This window comes from Gadus morhua, chromosome 22 (assembly GCF_902167405.1).
Source record: "Gadus morhua chromosome 22, gadMor3.0, whole genome shotgun sequence".
Classification (NCBI taxonomy): domain Eukaryota; kingdom Metazoa; phylum Chordata; class Actinopteri; order Gadiformes; family Gadidae; genus Gadus; species Gadus morhua.
Window position 1 is genome coordinate 6,624,012 of NC_044069.1, and position 18,891 is coordinate 6,642,902.

An 18,891-nucleotide genomic window follows, 5' to 3' on the forward strand; every position below is an offset into this window, starting at 1 on the left:
ACTTCCTTATGAAAAATTGTATTTCTTGCAAGGCGCTTTGAATAAAAGCGTCGGCTTAAATGTAAATGTCCTGAGCGGCCTGCTCTGTTCCCCCCCCCCCCCCCAGACGCCTACAGCTACACCCCCAACGTGGAGCCTCTCCTGGCCCTTGGGGGCCCCTGCCCTGGCGTCCTCCCAGTACCACGGCCTCATGCAGAGCAGCCCCACCATCTCCGTCTCCGTCAGCTACGACGCCGGGGACGATGGCCCCGCGGCCGGCTACTACACGACCGGCGGGCCCCTGGCCAACGGGGGGGGGGGCCCCGGCGCTGGAGAGCCCGCGCATCGAGATCACCACGTACGGCCAGTTCCCCGGCGACGACGACCTCGACGGCGGCGGCGGCGGCGGCGGGGACGAGGAGGAGGGGGGGGGCCGAGGAGAGCTGCCTGCCCCTGGGCAAGCGGCTGAACTCCATCGTCACGCTGACCCTCCCCAACGCCGACGGCTACCGGGACCCCAGCTGCCTCAGCCCGGCCAGCAGCGTGTCGTCGCGCAGCGGCCACTCGGACGCCTCGTCCTACGAGTCGGGCTTCTCCTACCACTACGACCACTCGCCGCAGAACTCGCCCTGGACCTCGCCCAGCGTCTCCCCCAAGGGCTCCACCCTGGCCCTGCCCGGCGGCGGCGGCGGCGGCGGCGGGCCCCGGGGCAACGGCGGCGGCTCCCCGCTCCACTCCTCCTCGCCCTGCGCCTCCCCCGGGACGGACCCCTGGGCGGGGGCCCTGCGGGGGTCCCGGCCCAACTCGCCCTGCGGCGCCAAGAGGAAGTACAGCTTCAACGGGGGCGGGACGGCGTCCCACCCGGCGCGGCCCGCCTCCTCCTTCCCGTACTCCCCCGGCGGCTCCCCGGGGCCCTCCCCCCGGGGCTCTCCCCGCCTCAGCGTGACGGAGGAGTCGTGGCTCCCCAACACCAACCAGTACACCAACTCGGCCATCCTGGCCGCCATCAACGCGCTGACCACCGACGGCGTGATCGACATGGGGGAGGGCGTGCCCGTCAAGGCCCGCAAGACCAGCCTGGACCCCGGCATCAGCCTGAAGACGGAGCCGCGGGGGGGCGAGGGTCCGGGCTCCGGGGGGGAGCTCGGGACCCCTCGTGCGGCCGTCTGGCCCTGAAGAAGGAGAGCTACTGCGGGGGTTCCTGGACGTGCCGCAGCACCAGTACTCGTGGTCCAAGCCCAAGCTCTACGTCAGGTAGGACGCGTTCGGAACCCCACCTGTTCACAGCACCGACTTGTTGTGAACACCTGGGGGTCCCACTCTGAACGCACGCCTCCTGCACCATGTTGGCTACAGTAGTGTTGATTCAAATAATAGATTCAATTGACTGGATGGATGTTAAATGATAACGCATAGTCGTGATGTATATAATTCAAACAATATGTCAAGTAAATCTTTAGTATCGTTATCGCTTATTATCTTTATTATCACTATTTTATTGGAAAAATCGTACACTGGGAATTTTCCTAATTTCACCTTTATTGCACCAGACATTAAAAAATAATAACAAAGGATACACCTCCTTCCACTTCCTTCCCATCCCTCCTGTCTGCCTCCCACCTCCACTCCCCCCCCTCCCCCCGCCCCCCGCCCCCCTCCCTCCTCCCCCCCTCCAGCCCGTCGCTGCCCGCCCTGGACTGGCACCTGCCCAGCAGCTCTGGGCCTACAGCCTGCAGATGGAGGTGGAGCCGCGCTCCCACCACCGGGCCCACTACGAGACCGAGGGGAGCCGGGGGGCCGTCAAGGCTCTGGCGGGGGGGCACCCCGGTCGTCCAGGTCTGCTGCACTACTTAACTCTCTCTGTGTGTGTGGCTCTCTCTCTATGTCTCTCTCTCTCTCTTTCTTTCTCTCTCTCTTTCTGCTCGCTCGCTGTCTGTCTCTCTCTCTCTCTCCTCTCTCTCTCTCTCTCTCTCTCTCTCTCTCTCTCTCTCTCTCTCTCTCTCGTCTCTCTCTCTCTCTCTCTCTCTCTCCCTCTCTCTCTCTCTCTCTCTCTCTCTCTCTCTCTCCTCTCTCTCTCTCTCCTTCGCTCTCTCTGTCTGCCTCTCTCTCTCTCTGCCTCTCTCTCTCTCTGTCTGCCTCCTCTGTCTGCCTCTCTCTCTCTCTCTGTCTGCCTCGCTCTGTCTGCCTCTCTCTCTCTCTCTCTCTGCCTCTCTGTCTCTCTCTCTCTCTCTCTCTCTGCCTCTCTCGCTCGCGTTCTCTCTCTGGTGCTTTTTTTCTCTTGCTCTCGCTCTCTCTTTCTCTTGCTCTCGCTCTCCATATGTCCCTCTCTCTGCCTCACTCACTCTTTGCCTCTCTCTCTGGTGCTCTCGTTTTCTCTCGCTCACTTGCTCACTCTCGCTTTCGCTCTCTCTCGCCCCTCTCTATGTCTGAAACTCTCTTCCTCAATCGCTCTCTCCTGTGGTTCTCCTGTGACTCTCTCACCACAAACACACACACACACACACACACACACACACACACACACCACACACACACACACACACACACCACACACACACACACACACACACACACACACACACACACACCGGTCACACCATTAGTGGGCTGGTATTACAGCCGTGCCACAGGTCAGAGACAGTCACCTCAGCCTGCTTCCCAGACCCAACAACCCCGGTCGCGTCTCACTTTACCGCTTCACTTTTTTGTCTCCTCTTGACGTCCTGTTGTGTTTAAAATAGACGCGTCTGACGCGTTGGGAGGCGGTGGTGGTTTTTCAGATCATGCCCTCCCGGGTGGGTCTTTCGTAATGCGGCGTTGTCACATTTCTGAATGAAATTCCGTGGCATGCCGTTAGACGGACCTCGGTATCTGCCCGTCTCTCGAGAGTCACGTCCCCTCCAGACGACGGTGACTCAAACTTTTCCATCGCAATTTCGCCTGCGCCGCAGACACTTACATAGTGATGTAGTGCGCGTGTATGGGTATGTGTGTGTGTGTGTGCGTCTGTGTCTGTGTGTGTGTGTTAGTCATTAGCCTAACCGCTGGAGCTATGGCGGTCAGTGTTGGCCAGCTGCAGAGTTCCTGCTCTGGTAGAACGGTTCCCTCAGACTGTGAGATAATGTGCAGGTCTGATGTCAGTCTACACAGAGAGGTAGCCAGTCACTGTGTGTCACTGTGTGTCATGTTACCAATCAAACCCGTCTGTTCACTAGGTTTTATCCAGGCCACCTGGGAGTAAAGAGGTAGTACATTTTTTTTCGGGATGAACTTTTCTTTCAAGCGGCGATTCCAGATTTACGAAACGTTTGACGATTTCCCGAGAAACGTTGCAAAACCCCTCTTATCGAACGTCTTCTCAGGCAGCATCAGGGGTGTCGTGACGAAACCAAAAAAAAAAAAACGACAACTCTTAAATCAGAAAGCCTTTATATTCAGGAATAGCGTGACTCCTCCACATCTGGTCTTTGTTTAACGCGCGCGAAAGCCCCCGTAAGGTCCGTGGTTCTCCCGCGGCCCCCTCGTCAGACTCCAGCTCCACAGGCCTTCCCCCCCCCAAAAACAATGTGGCGCGCTCCAACATCAACCTGCGCCGCCGGAGCCCTGTTCGGGCCTGATTAGGTGCTAATGATTTAATGAAAGTGTGCCGTCGGGGGCTAGCCTGCGCTGAAACCAGAGAGCCGTGTGTTCCCCCTCCGACGACCCCCTCCTCTCCACCGCCGCCGCCGCCGCTGCCCGCCGCGGACCGGCCCCTCCACCCCCAGATGCACATGCACAGACCTCCCCTTTGTTTAGGAAAGTTTTTTCCCGTGTGCGGTGGTTGACATCATCCGCGCTGCGCTTTTTTCACGTCCTGTGGGAAGCGGTTGGTTGGTGGTGGTGGGAGTGGGGGGGGGGGGGGGCTGCAAAAACCACACACACGTTTCTGGCAGGGGCCCATACTGCAAACGGGTGGGGGGGGACTGTAGAGATTGCGGGGGCCAGGTCCCCTCCTCCCCCCTACCCGCCTCCCGTCCTCCCCTTCTCCTTGTGATCCCGCCCGATTCCGAGCACCGCCCCCCCCCCCCCCCCACACAGAGTGTTGCGGCCCCCCAGCCGCAACACTCTGTGAGTCACGGCCCTGCCCACCGCTCTTACACAGCACCAGAGAGCCGGTTCTGGAGGCTTCTGTTCCCTGTGTGTGTGCTCACCGCCGCTACAAACTCCACCCCTCCCTCCCCTCCCTCCCTCCCTCCCTCCCTCCCTCCCTCCCTCCCTCCGTCTCCCTCCGTCTCCCTCCCTCCCTCCCTCCGTCTCGGGTCGGGACGGCTGTTCTGTGCTCTCGCTCTGTGCCGCCGTGGCTGGCGGCCTCCTGCTGCACACGCCCTCGCTCCGGCAGCGTTCCGCGGTGCGTTCCCAGGGGAACGCCACAGCTATGCGGGCCGATACAAGCGGTGCCTCGGCGGTGGGAGGGAAATGCCGCTCTGTTCTTGAGTCGGCGCCGTGACTCTGAAGTCCCTGGAGTCTAAAACCAGCCGTGGTGCGCGGTACGGGCTCTGTGGGCTGCAGCAGGGGGGGGGGAGAGAGTACGTACGTGTGTGTGTGCTGTGAGCGCGTGTGTTTCTTTTCTCTGCGTACGCTGCTTTAGTCTCGGGTAACTCGGGAGTTAATCGTCTTTGAGCTTTACGCCCCTCAGCAGAACGAGTTGAAAAATAAAACACATTTATCGTACCAGGCCACCCTGCTCTCTCTCTTTAATATTAGTGTGTGTGTGTGTGTGTGTGTGTGCGTGCGTCTGTGTCTGTGTGTGTGCACGTTTTCGCATGAATGCATGTGTGGCTGGAAGCGTGTGTTGGTGCATGCGTGTGTGTGCGTGCATGTGCATGGATGTGTTGTGTGTGGCTGGAAGGCGGTGTCAGTGCATGTGCGTTTGTATTTCTGCATATGTGTGTATGCTTATGCATGAAGGTGTGTGCGTGTCTGGAAGAATGTGTGTGTGTGGTGTGTGTGTGTGTGCAGGCTCGCTGTGAATTCAGGGTGGTGAGGAGATAGGAGTGGAGAGGATAGCCCTCTCCTCCTCCCTCTCCTCCTCCTCCCTCTCCTCCTCCTCCCTGTTCTTCTCCCTCCCCGCGTACGTCTCCGTCTCCTCGTCTTCCTCCTCTCCATGTCCTCCTCCTCCTCTTCCTCTCGTCTGGCATGAGTCTTTGCATTCCTCTGGTGGGTGATAACGTGAACTGAGGACCTAGGAGGGGCCGCTGAACCGCCCGTGTCCAAGAACCGGCGATCCACGCAGAAAGACGGCAGGACTCTGAGTTAGTTTGTGTGTATATGGTACTCGTACTGCAGTACTTTGAGTACTATACACAGTTTAGGTGTTTTTATAGTGCTGAGACGACGGTACTGCTGAGTACTATACACAGTTCAGGTGTGTATAGTACTTTTACTACAGTACTCCGAGTACTATACACAGTTCAGTTGTGTGTGTATATAGTACTCATACTACAGAACTCTGAGTATAATTGCGTTACTATATCTATGTTATTATTATCTATTATTTAGTATTTATTATTTAGTATTTATGAGAGAAAAATAGTCTACAAAATAATTATTGAGACTTTTGATTCAAAGTCATCAGAAAATGAAAAGTTTGAGTAATTGGTAGAAAAGCCTTGAAGGTTGTTCTTGTAGGTGTAAAATCTGAAGTTCACTCTTATACAGTACAATTTAAATTTTTAAGATGAAGAATTCTTGTGGAGCAAGTCTGAATGGTTACTGGTAGCAGGTCATCCGTAATCTGCACCTGAATTACACATTCACCAATAAACACAGCCGGCTCCGAGCCTACGAGCTAACCTCGCTAGCGGCCACGCCCTCCTTGTTGCCTAAACAAACAGCATCGCTAGGCAGCTAACCATTTCTTACACAAATACACACTGCGCTAGGACGCTGCTACGGCCCGCCTCCAAATCACCAGTTTGGGCTTCTCCTCCAATGTTATTATGGGATGGCCAGCTCTATACCATCAGCCCCGACAGAGTTTACCAACACTTCAACGGCTTGGTGTGTGTGTATTTGTGTGTGTGTGTTGTGTGTGTGTGTGTAGCCACCGCTAGCTTCCGGGCTAACGGTCGATGAGTAAACAGTCTGAGATTTTTCTCTCATCTCGCTCCACCGCGCTCCGAGGACAGACAGTGATAGAAACAGTGGTCCTTTTTTTATTTATTTATATTCGTTTCATTTATTTTTATTGTATTTATTTTTCGTGCCAGGATCTCGATGATGAATTTAGCGAGCAGGCTACAGTTTTGTGTTTACATTTTTTTTTACGAAACCACCATGTTTGTTTGACATACAAGGACCCAACCCAGGCACACACGCACACACACGCACACAGACACACAGACACAAACACACACAGACACAGACACACACACACACACACACACCACACAGACACACACAGACACACACACAGCACACAGACACACACACAGACACACACAGACACAACACACACACACACACACACACCCCTCACCCGCCTACCCAGGCACCCCCCCACGACCCGCCCTTCCCCTCTATTCCTCACCTGTCACCGTGTATGGATAACACACATAGCTCTCAGTATTGCTTCAGTTCTCCGGTTCAAGTCTGCTGCTGGCTGCGCCTGGTGGCTGATGTCATTCTGGGGGGGGGGGGGGGGCGGGGGGCCGGGGGGCCGGGGCTTCTGGGAGCTGTCAGGGGAGCTGCTGTGCACGGCCCGCTCAGCTCCGCTCCAGCAACACGCTCCCTGAACCGTCTCCAACCCCCAAATCCTGCAGGGGCTCCTTTCACCGGGTTTACTGATGGAGATCAGGGGAAGCTCCGTGCCTGGGACCCCCCCTCCTCCTCCTCCTCCTCCTCTGTCTCCTCCACCTCCTCCTCTACCCCTCTCCTCAACCTCTGCCTCCTCTGTCTCCTCCACCTCCTCCTCCTCCTCACTCCTCCTCCACTTCCTCCACATCCTTCTCCCCCTCCACCCCCCCCCCCCCCCCCCACACCCATGTTCTTCCCCCTTCTCCTCCTCCTCCTCCTCGTCTCGCCCCGGGTTAGAGAGGGGACGGGAGGGGGGGGGCCTGTCCCCGGTCACCGCTGCCCTCACAAATCACACGCAGTTTGTTCCGGGTGGGTTCCTGAGCTCCGCGGGGTCGTGGGGGGCTACTGTTGAGGCCCCCCACCACACGGGTTTCAGGGGTCCGCTCCTTAAGACGTAAAGTGGGTCAAACTGCAGGAGGAAGTGGTGACGTTATACCAAACGGTGACTGTTTGTTGATTAGATGGTGATGTGCTGTTTTTTGTTTGTTGGAGTGACTAACCGTGACTATCTGTCTCTCTCTCTCCCTTTTTTCTTTAACTCTTTTTCCCCCCCTTGCCCTCTCTCCACACTTCCCTTCTCTCTCTCCCTCGTCCCTCCCTCTCTCTCTCTCTCTCTCTCTCTCTCTCTCTCTCTCTCTCTCTCTCGCCCCTCGTCCCTCCCTCTCTCTCTCTCTCTCTCTCTCTCTCTCTCTCTCTCTCGTCTCTCTGTCTCTGTCTCTCTCTCTCTGTCTCTCTCTCTCCCTCTCTGTCTCTCTCTCTCGTCTCTCTCTCTCTCTCCCCCTCCCTCCCTCCCTCCCTCCCTCTCTCTATCCTTCCTCCCCTCCTATGTCTCTCTCCCCCGGCCTCAGCTCCACGGCTACATGGAGAGCGAGCCCCTGACGCTGCAGCTCTTCATCGGCAGCGGCCGACGACCGGCTGCTGCGGCCCCACGCCTTCTAACCAGGTGCACCGCATCACGGGCAAGACGGTGTCCACGCCCAGCCACGAGGCGCTGCAGAGCAGCACCAAGGTGCTGGAGATCCCCCTGCTGCCGGAGAACAACATGCGGGCCCTGTGAGTACCCTGAGGGCACGGGCGGAACATAAGGGCATCAGCGTCTCGCAGGGCCATCCAATAAAAAGATTAGTGCTGTCAAGCGATTAAAATATTTAATCGCGATTAATCGCATCAATGTCATAGTTAACTCACGATTAATCGCAAATCTTTTTTCTATGCTATGTATCCCTTGATTTCTTTGTCCCATTAATTGTTCCCATTTTAATGCTCTTATCAACATGGAGAAGTGCATCGGCTTGCCTTGTGCAAATGATTTTTTTTGATAACAACGTTGGCATATACTGATCAAAACAGGACGATACAAAAAAAAAGCCTATAGTGCAATTAAACGATGAACATACAAACATACTGCCTTGAATACACAGGCTATTGCTTCTTTGTTTTGAGCCAAAGAAAAAAAAAAAAAAAAAAAAACGCCGTTAAAATTGGTTTGCGTTAACTCCGTTAATAGCGCAAACAAGTCATAAAGGAGAGAAAACAACATTAAGAAACTGTAAGAGAAACACATTGAGTCTTCTTTATTCTCTCTCTCTCTCTCTCTCCCTTGCTTCCTCCCTCTCCAACTCTTCCTCTCTCACCCCCGACTCTCCTCTCTCCCTTCTTTCCTCTCTCTCTCTCTCCCCCCTCCCCCTCTCCCTCTCCCTCTCCCTCTCCCTCTTTCTCTTTCTCTTTCTCTTTCTCTATGAGAGGGACATTTAATGGAGGGATCCATTAGTCTGCATTTCCTTGAGGTAACCAACCAGAATCGGACCACATTCAGCGGGGGTCTGGGGGGTCGCGCAAGCCCACAATCTTTTAGCAGTGTCTCCGGGAATGGGTCCGCATCGGAGGGACCGCGTACCCGGCCTACGGACCTCTGCATAAGCAGAAGTCCGGATTTGAAAGTAACCATCAAATCATCAAATCTCATAAGCTGGCTTGTCCATGACGACTGGAAATGATGAAAAGCCCGTGGAGATATAATCTGCGTGGGTCGAACATCCCTGTGTTTCTGTGTGTCACACGACGTCACACACAAATGCACAAGCAGGAGCCTGAGAGCGCTGTCGGAGAGCAGCTTCTCTCTCCCCTCGCCCGGCCCTCCATGCCTCCATGGTTCCCAGGAGCCACGATGAGGTCCCCACGATCAGTGGTCACGTGTTTCTGTGTGTGCTCGCGAGTCGCCCTATGTCCATCCTACAAATGCACAAGCCAGTTCTCCCAAGCAGCCCTCTCCGCAGGCCTTGGGGCCGTCCCCACAAAGCCGGGTCCCCACACTGTTACGCTGACGTGTTTCTGGGTGATCCGATCCAGGTCATCCCACTCTCCTTCCGCGTGTCCCGTGCACAAATCTCAGGCATACGTGTCTGTGCGTGCTAGCACCACATCTGAACGCATGCTGATGTGAGGAATATCGTGTGTGTGTGTGTGTGTGTGTGTGTGTGTGTGTGTGTGTGTGTGTGTGTGTGTGTGTGTGTGTGTGTGTGTGTGTGTGTGTGCGCACGTGCGTGATCGTCTGTGTGTGTGTGTGTGTGATTGTGCGTGATCGTCTGTGTGATTGTGCGTGATCGTCTGTGTGTGTGATCGTGCGTGATCGTGTGTGTGTGATCGTCTGTGTGTGTGTGTGATTGTGCGTGATCGTCTGTGTGTGTGTGTGTGTGTGTGTGATTGTGCGTGATCGTCTGTGTGTGTGTGTGTGTGTGTGTGTGATCGTCTGTGTGTGTGTGTGTGGTCGTCTGTGTGTGTGTGTGTGTGATCGTCTGTGTGTGTGTGTGATCGTCTGTGTGTGTGTGTGTTGTCTCCTGCTCTCTGTACTCTGGGGGGGGGTGGGTTTCCCATCTCGTGGGTGTGAGGGATCAGGTTACCTAGGGAACCACAGGGCTTCCATCAGGGGCCTGGGCCCGGTCTGGGCCGCGGCCAGCAGCCGGTAGCAGTCTGCTGGACTCAGCGTTTTCTCTCCTCTTTAATGGATGTAACACATAACGTGCACCCCCCCGCACACACACACACACACAGACACACACACATATACACACACAGACGCGCACACACACACACACACACAGACACACTTATATAACTGCTTCATTTGGGGATTGGGTTGCTCTCCTTCTCTGTCTCTGTCTCTCTTTCTCCCTGTATCTCTCTCTTTCTCCCTGTGTATCTCTCTCTTTCTCTCTCTCTCCCTCTCTCTCTCTCTCTCTCTCTCTCTCTCTCTCTCTCTCTCTCTCTCTCTCTCTCTCTCTCTCTCTCTCTCTCTCTCTCTCTCTCTCTCTCTCTCTCTTCTCTTTCTTTCTTTTCTTTCTTTCTTTCTTTCTTTTCTTTCTTTCTTTCTTTCTTTCTAACCTCTCTTTCTCTTTCTTTCTAACCTCTCTCTCTCTCTCTCTCTTTCTCTTTCTTTCAATCCTCCCCCCCGAGGGTACTCATTAAACTGGACATCGGCGTTGCTGCTCTGATGTTGATTCATGTTGACACGTCTTCTGTTGTGACAGTGTGGGACGTTTTAACGAGGTGGTACGAAAAGTGGGGATATTTTGCTGAAATGGCCAGTTTGTCGTGAGTTAGGAAGACGGCTTTAGGTGCAGAACAGAAATACAGCCTGGTATTAATCACATTCAGTTGAGAACCTCCTGTGCTTTTTACTCCTCTGTATTTAGCCACCATGGTCGCGGGTTAATAGAAAAATTTGCGGTTGACAGTTCAGATCCATTCCAGGTTTCAGCAGAACCAGCAGCTCAGAAAGAAACAAAATGCCTATTTTATGGTATCAGGCTCCGCAGCTGGCTTTTTGTTTCTGCTACGTTGCCCTGTGTACAGCAGGCTAACCCGCCGTCTGTTCTTCTTCAGAACCTGAGGAGACAGGAGAGTTGTACATCATAATAACAATAAACTTCAAACCGAACCCCCTCTAGTCCTAGGGAAACCCCCTGACCCATGACCTTGAACCCGGGGAAACCTCCCAGAAACATTGCCACGTTCAAACATTCACAGTTTGTAATATGCCCCGCGCCCTCCTTAAAATTTGATCTGTTTCTCATTGAAGGCCTTGAGTCAACACAACGTTTTGCAGTATTAAAATGATTAAATAGCGATGAAATGTCCCGGTTAGTTCCCAGCCTAGCGTGGGTCCGTGCAGGCGACATCTGGAGCTGCTTGCCTCAAACAACCTGAAGGCTTCTGCCTCTCTGGTGGAGCCGACTGGAGGAGAAAGGCTGGGGAGTGTCACACAGTGTGCTACAGTTGACGTTAATATCATAGCTAGGAGGAATGTGTGGTGGATTAAGTAGCTTGGTGAGGGAAAAGTCCAGTACGCTGGAAGTGTGAATGTTACAGTCTGACCGTGCGGACAGGGAGTGGTGTTATTGGGACGTTAATAAGATGTTGACGAATGACTTAAATGTACTAGGACTATAACTTCATTAGGGACGTTTTGACTTCGGGGTTTTTTTTCGGACAAATGCGACCGGGATGAGTGGGATAGTTAGTGATCCATCTAATTCCTAGGGTGGGAAAAGTGAATTCTGACCCAGCCAGATGATGTTGTGTTTGCTAACTCGAAACCCCTTTCTTCGGCTTTTTCGCAGAATCGACTGCGCCGGAATCCTGAAGCTTCGTAATTCTGACATCGAACTTCGGAAGGGCGAGACGGACATCGGACGGAAGAACACGCGTGTGCGTATGGTGTTCCGCGTGCACCTCAACCAGCCCACCGGCAGGACGCTGTCGCTCCAGGTGGCGTCCAATCCCATCGAGTGCTGTGAGTAGGTCTGCTGACACAGAGCGAAAAAAGTTCTAATAATATAAGAATTGAATTCTGGGATTGTATTTCAGTGATGCTATTCAAACGATTCAATTCGACAATCAAAGCTATTCAACAATTACAACGCTCCAACGATTAAAACGACCAAACAAATAAATCAGTTAAACGATTCAACTCAACAATAAAAATAAAACATTAAACTGATTTAAAAACTGCAAAACGTTAAACTGTTTTAAATGTTTTTTGTAATAACTGTCGGGGGGGGAAAAAAACAATCAAAATGAATAAAACAGTTCAGTTCTACAAACAAAGAAAAACAAAAATCAACTGATAAAACAGTTTTGCTGAACCTTTTGAAATCGCTAGCAGCCTGAAGAGGAACATCTGATCCGCCACATCTGCTACGTGTTCGCTTGGCGCTCGTGTGTCTGTTTAGTGCTGTTGGCCGACCTGGCTCTTTCTCTGGATCAGCACCATTGACTTTCTGTTGCTCTCCATTTGACCCGGCAGTAGAGTGGGACGAGTCCAGGCAGATTTACCTACTCGGCGCGGCTCTGGCAGCCAGGAACGCCATTGACACGGAGTCTCTTGAGCGAGATCAGAGACAGTAGTTCAACAATGAGCTCAGCTTACTTGAAATAAACCATTGTTTTTATTTGTTGAAAACTTGCCACTGAGCAAATCGTTTTTTAACCCAATTTAAGTTTAATTTCTTTAGTGGTCTGCATCTGTCTCTAAGAACGGACCGGATGGAGAGGGGGAAAGGTCCGTCTCTGGGCCAAGAAGGAGGATGAGTTCACGGATAAAAATGCTTAATGTTTACTAAGCCAGCATTAAATAAAAGACCAATCGTAACTTTTTTTTTTTCAATAATCTTTACCGTATGCACCTTATTCATCAAGTGAGTCAGGATCTTATTTCACATAACAGCGCTTCTTCCGCCAACAGCTGGTCTTCTTGGCAGCAACACGCTGGAGAGAGTCTATGATAGCGAAAAAGATAACTTTCAAGGTCGTATTAACTTTCGCAACGAAAAAAGCGAAGAGAGAGAGAGGAGAGAGAGCGAGAGAGAGAGAGAGAGAGTAGAGAGAGGAGAGAGAGAGGAGAGAGAGAGAGAGAGAGGAGAGAGAGAGAGGAGAGAGAGAGAGGAGAGAGAGAGAGAGAGAAGAGAGAGAGAGAGAGAGAGAGAGAATATGACATAAAAACAGACGAATAATAGCGGTGATTGGAAAGGGAATCCCCAACTGAAAGGGGGAATGAAGATTCTTTCCTCTCATTTAGGGCACGGAGACAGGTCCATTACAGGACAATGCAATTGGAGCTGGCTAAGATCTAGCTAGGAGAGCTAGCCTGTGAATCACTGGATGCTCCCGGTTAGCATGGGGAGTGGGTGACTGTTTGCCTAGCCACCGCATTGATCCTTCTCACTCCTGCTCTCGCTCTCACGCTCTTACTCTGTCTCTTTCTCTTCTAAACTCTTTCTCACGCACACAGACTCTTTTCCTTATTGATGTATTTTTGCCTCTCTCTGTCTCCCCCCTCATCCTCTCCCCCTATTTCTCTCTCTCTCTCTCTCTCTCTCTCTCTCTATCTCTCTCCTCTCTCTCTCTCTCTCACACTGTTTCTTTCTCTTTAATATTTGGTTTATTCTTTTACTCTTTCTTGGTCTCCCTCCTCCCTCTCTCTTTCTCTAAATTTCTATATTTATTATATTTTACTTTACTCTCCCCCCCCTCTCTCTCTCTCTCTCTCTCTCTCCCCTCCCTCTCTCTCTCTCTCTCTCTCTCTCTCTCTCTCTCTCTCTCTCTCTCCTCCCTCCCCCTCGCTCTCTCTCCCCCCCCCCCTCTCTCTCCCTCCCCCCCCCCCCCCCTCTCTCCTCTCTCTCCCCTCACCTTCTATTTTAATTGCCCCGCTCTCTTCCCCCAGCCCAGAGATCGGCCCAGGAGCTGCCCCTGGTGGACAAGCAGAGCCTGAGACCTGTGTGGCCCCCGGGGCCAAGGATGCTCCTGAGCGGGACACAACTTCCAGCAGGACTCCAAGGTGCTGTTTGTGGAGAAAGGCCCAGGTAGGCAACCCCTCTCTATGTGTGTTAGTTTCTGAATAGTTTGGTGTGTGTTGTGTGTGTGCTCTCATTAGTATATATGAGTGTGTCCTGCATGAATCTGTATCTGTGCGTGCGTGCGTGCGTATATGTGTGTGTGTGTGTGTGCGTGTGTCTGTCAGTGTGTGTCTGCGTCAGTGTTTGTGTGGGTGCGCCTGTGTCTGCGTCAGTGTGTGTGCGTGTGTCTGCATCTGTGTGTCTGTCAGTGTGTGTGTCTGCGTCAGTGTGCGTGTGCATACGACTGTGTCTGCGTCAGTGTGTGAGTGTGTGTGTGTCTGCGTCAGTTAGTGTGTGTGTGTGTGTGTGTGTGTCTCTCCCCACACTGTTATTTCGGCGGTATTTTCTCTTGCACATCTGCACACACTCGCGTGGGCGTTTTGTGCGTGTGTGTGTGTGTGTGTGTGTGTGTGTGTGTGTGTGTGTCTCCCTCTCTCCCTCCCTCCCTTCACTGGAGGAACCCCAGGACCCCCCCCCCCCCTCCCCCCTTCTCCTCCCTCTCTCCACCGTCAAGATATCCTCCGTCGAGCCGGAGCACCACATGTGGTGCACATTAATGCGCTGTATTTTTAACCCAGTAGATTTACATTTCCAGAAGTTTCCATTGCCTGTTCCGCAGAGGAATGGATCACAAAGGCAGCGTGTGTGTGTGTGTTTGTGTAGAAGTGCATGTGCGCGTGTGTGTGTCTGTCTGTGTGCAGTTTGTGTGTGTGTGTGTGTGTGTGTGTGTGTGTGTGGGTCTGCCTGTGTGTACAGTATATGTGTGTGTGTGTGTGTGTGTGTGGTCTGTATGTGTGTGTTTATTAGTGCGTGTGTGTGCGTGCGTGTGTCTGTGGGTGTGGCTCGGTATGCATGTAGACCAATGTGTTGGTGTGTGTGTGTTGGTGCGCATGGCAGTGTGTGTTCGTGCACTGCAGTGTGTGTGCGGTGGCAATGTGTGTGTGTTTGTGGGTGCGCATGGCAGTGTGCGTTCGTGCACTGCAGTGTGTATGTGTTTGCCTGGCCATGTGTGTGCGGTGGCAGTGTGTGTGCGCGCATGGCAGTGTGTGCTTGTGTCTGTGTGTGTGTGTGTGTAATGCCTTCTCCGGGTATTTGTTTCCCCGTCTTGAAGTCATCTGTGTCTGCGGCCCGACAGATGTTGACGCGGGGGCCCGTTTACAAACACCAATTTCCTTGATTAGCTTCAGAGGAGCAACGTGAGGCAGGGCCTCCACACGTGACCCCCTGATTGGCTCGCAGGCCCGGGGGAAGCCGTCCGATTGGTCCACCTGTCGGGGCTAAAGAGACACGCCCCCTGTCCCTCTGCCACTGAGCTTGTTTATCACAACACACTTATCCTCCCTCTCCTCAACTGCGTCCAAATCCCGGAAACCCTTCGCTTTGTGTTTTGGTTTTGTGTGTTGTTTTTTTCTTCCAAACGGAAGCGTTGTGCGTTGTGTGTTTGTTAGTCTAGCGCTGAACTGGGGAAGACATTAACCCAGCGTCGCCACTCGATAGCTCCTCAAGGTTCTGGCATCAATAGTTCTGCTGTGTTCTGCCTCCGGGGCCCAGGGGCTCCAGAGGGGGGAGGCCCGGCTCGGGGCCCCACCGGCTAGGAGCCCCTCCGGCTAGGGGCCCCTCCGGCTAGGGGCCCGAAGTGGTAGTGGTGAGCCAGGGGCCTGTGTGGGTGGCTGTGTTGCTGTCCAGCAGTGGATGTGTGTGTGTGTGTGTGTGTGTGTGTGTGTGTGTGTGAATCTGTGCGTGTGTCTCTATATGCGTGTGTCTGCAGGTGCGTGTGTCTGTGTGTGTGTGTGTGTGTGTGTGTGTGTTTGTATGTCTCTGTGTGTGTGTGTGTGTGTGAGTCTGTGAATCTGTGCGTGCGTCTCTATATGCATGTGTCTGCGGGTGTGTGTGTGTTGTGTGTGTGTGTGTGTGGTGTTGTGTGTGTGTTGTGTGTGTGTGTGTGTGTTTGTATGTCCTCTGTGTGGTGTGTGAGTCTGTGAATCTGTGCGTGCGTCTCTATATGCATGTGTCTGCGGGTGTGTGTGTGTTGTGTGTGTGTGTGTGTGTGTGTGTGTGTGTGTGTGTTTGCCCTTTTGTTTTTGACGAGGGCTTCCCGTCTTTGGCAGCGGCTCCACGTTCCCTGGGCAACAGGACCATGGAAACACCCAGAGGCCAGGCTTCCAACAGCAACTAGCCCTCCTCCTCTCCCCCTCCTCCTCCCGCCATCCTCCTCTCCTCCCTCCTCCTCCCCTCCTCCTCTCCCCCTCCTCCTCTCCTCCCCCCTCCTCCTCTCCCCCTCCTCCTCTCCCCCTCCTCCTCTCCCCCTCCTCCTCTCCCCCCTCATCCTCTCTCCCTCCTCCTCTCCTCCTCTCCCCCTCCTCCTGCTCTCTTCCGCTCGGTCCGTCCCTCTATCCTTCCACTCGGCTCTCCAAGGTCACCTCAAAGCCTCCAAGGTCACCTCAAAGCCTCCGTCTTCCGAATCCGGTTGGCAGGCGATAGCCTACGATGGACAGATTAATAAATGGATGGATAGATAAGAATATAGAAAGTTGTGAATATGGATAGGAAAGACAAGATCACTGTTTTTAAGATGACTTAGTTACTTTTTAAATCAAAGAAGACAGATAGATAGATCGATCAGATGGATTGATAAATTCATGGATGATGGATGTATACGTAGATGGATGAATGAAAGATGCATGGATGAATGGTAGATGGTGGGATAGAGTAGACCGATGGAGAGACGGACGGATCCGGGCTCGGATTTCCAAAGGAACGACTCTCTCATTCTCACCGAAATGAAATTAGTCTGTTTTCCTTTTCGTTCATAAACCACACCGATCCCCCCCCCCCGCCCTTCGCCATGTTTGTCCGCCCCGTGCCAGAGCAGCGGTCTGAGAGAGGCTTTAATGATTGGCTCGTGAACCCGGTGTGGTTAATTCCGCTGCTCCGCAGAGCCGAACCCTTTTCTCTATTTTACCAATTTTTCCTTTCAATTCTTTTTCCAATAAAGACTTCCCGTACCGCCATGAGGCACGGGCAGCAGTGGGGCGAGCAGAAGGCATTCTGGGAGAACAAAGGAACCCTCTGTGTTGTTGTGCCTCGTGTGTTTACGGGCGTCAGGACACATGTGCGATGTTGACACAGAAGTCAATCCCCCTCCCCCCCCCCCGCGCGCGTCCTTGTCTCACCCCTCGCTCCGTCCCTCCTTCCTCTGCTCCCTGTCTCACCCCTCCACCACCCCCCCCCCCCCCCCTCTCCCCTGAAACTGTTTATCTCCCCTCGCACGCTATTGGCTGTCTCGCCTCCCAACGGTTACCCTGCCCTGTGTTGCTGTAGATCTGTAACCCCACCCGCCGACTCACCACCGTCCCGCTCCTCAACCACACCAGCCTGCTCGCTCCCTTCGTCGTCCTACTGATGCTAACCAGTTTCCACCCTCGTCCGTTGTGTACCTGTCTCACCCCCTTACCTCCTGTCCTCTCCCCCCAGCCGTCCCCCGCTCTCCCCTTGTGTCAAGTCCAGCGCGTTATGTCAGTAGGGCCCTTAATCACTGCTGCAGCCCCAAAGGTCTTCACTGCATGACACCCCTCCTCGCGCCCCAAGGCTTAATTAACAGTCGAACGTTGGGGAACTTGGCGATCCGGCACGCTGAGGTTTGAGCCGTCTAAAGTACAGCGAGGAAATGTCCCGTCATCATCACTGACTGATGACCCCGCCCTCCGTACGCTGTCCCCCGTCGTCCCCACGTCCCGTTCCCCGTCTCCCCCTGGTAGAGCCGGCCGCCCTCTGAGAGGCCGTGGCCCCGCGGCCCAGCTAGCTCAATAGAGATCACTGCAGAGTCATCAGACATCAGACTGTAATCTGAACCAGGCCCAGGCTGACCCTCCATTCATTCTCCCTCCCTCTCTCTCTCCCTCCCTCCCTCTCTCCCTCCCTCCCTCTCTCTCTCTCTGTCTGTCTGTCTGTCTGTCTGACTGTCACTCTCTCTCTCTCTCTGTCTCTCTCTCTCTCTCTCTCTCTCTCTCTGTCTCTCTCTCTCTCTCTCTCTCTCTCTCTCTCTCTCTCTCTCTCTCTCTCTCTGTCTCTGTCTCTGTCTCTCTCTCTCTCTCTCTGTCTCTGTCTCTGTCTCTGTCTCTCTCTCTGTCTCTGTCTCTGTCTCTCTCTGTCTCTCTCTGTCTCTCTCTGTCTCTCTCTCTCTCTCTCTCTCTCTCTCTCTCTGTCCCTGTCCCTCTCTCTCTCTCTGTCTCTCTCTCTCTCTCTCTCTCTTCTTCTCTCTCTCTCTCTCTCTCTGTCTCTCTCTCGTCTCACTGTTCTTGTCTCTCTCTGTCTCACTGTATCTGTCTCTCTCTGTCTCTCTCTCTCTCTGTCCCTGTCTCTCTCTGTCTCACTGTATCTGTCTCTCTGGCTCTTTGTCTCTCTGCCCAGGAGATGCGGTCTCTGATACACCCTCCTCCTCCTCTTCCTCCTCTTGGCTCCATTAGGGAAATTAAACGGAGCCCTGATGGTTTTGTTCAGCTCTGAGGTCAGGGGATGGCTAGGCTGGAGGTGTTGGTGTTCCTGTCTCCAAAACTGTTATTTAAATAAACGTTAGAACACAGTCTCTGTTGTATTGGATAAATGTAATGATTTAGTTAACTGCTGATTCGTTCATTGATTTAGGCGAGTGTCTGATCCACTAGAGATGCATTCTTATTCATCCTAGTTTAAATCATTGTGTCTTTTTGTGAGAATAACAAAGTGCAGAGTAGTCATCGTTTGGTTATGTGCTGGACATTTGGTTGCGGTAGCATAGAGGGGTTACATTTTGTAGTTTAGCGTAGAAGTCTGCCAGCCTACCGTGGTTACAGAGTGGCAATCGTTTAGACGCACAGTACGGTGTGTTTATAAAGTGGTGCGCGTTTAAACGGTGTTCAAACACCAAACCCCCCTGTATACCAGAGCGTTATCGGCTGTTGTCAGGTGACGGTTTCGGTTTTGGTTTCGGTTTGTTCCCCGTGTGGACCGGGGGCCCCCGGCGCACGCTGGGCCCCGACGGGAGCCCTGTCGGCGGGCCGCTGAGGAAGCTATCCGTCTGCCTGACGAGCGCCGCCTGGACCGCCGCCGGCCCCCGCTGTCAGCCTTGTAGCAGATAGCTCACCGCAGGCGTGGGGGCCAACTGTCTAGCCTGCTGACCCCTGACCACTCCCCCCCCCCCCCCCCC

The 18,891-nt window shown here is 53.5% G+C and overlaps 1 protein-coding gene across 1 annotated transcript in view; it reads left to right on the top strand.

Moving 5' to 3' along the window:
* nfatc1 (nuclear factor of activated T cells 1) overlaps window positions 1-18,891 on the top strand; it is a 37,985-nt gene that overhangs the window by 3,912 nt on the left and 15,182 nt on the right. The window contains 18 exon segments of the mRNA XM_030347713.1: window positions 107-162; window positions 164-289; window positions 291-361; window positions 408-1,134; window positions 1,137-1,170; window positions 1,173-1,233; window positions 1,656-1,699; window positions 1,702-1,815; window positions 3,508-3,584; window positions 7,662-7,715; window positions 7,717-7,749; window positions 7,751-7,866; window positions 11,433-11,605; window positions 13,535-13,620; window positions 13,622-13,673; window positions 16,812-16,818; window positions 17,181-17,221; window positions 18,651-18,760. Coding sequence (XP_030203573.1) covers window positions 107-162; window positions 164-289; window positions 291-361; window positions 408-1,134; window positions 1,137-1,170; window positions 1,173-1,233; window positions 1,656-1,699; window positions 1,702-1,815; window positions 3,508-3,584; window positions 7,662-7,715; window positions 7,717-7,749; window positions 7,751-7,866; window positions 11,433-11,605; window positions 13,535-13,620; window positions 13,622-13,673; window positions 16,812-16,818; window positions 17,181-17,221; window positions 18,651-18,760 — 1,982 coding nt within the window.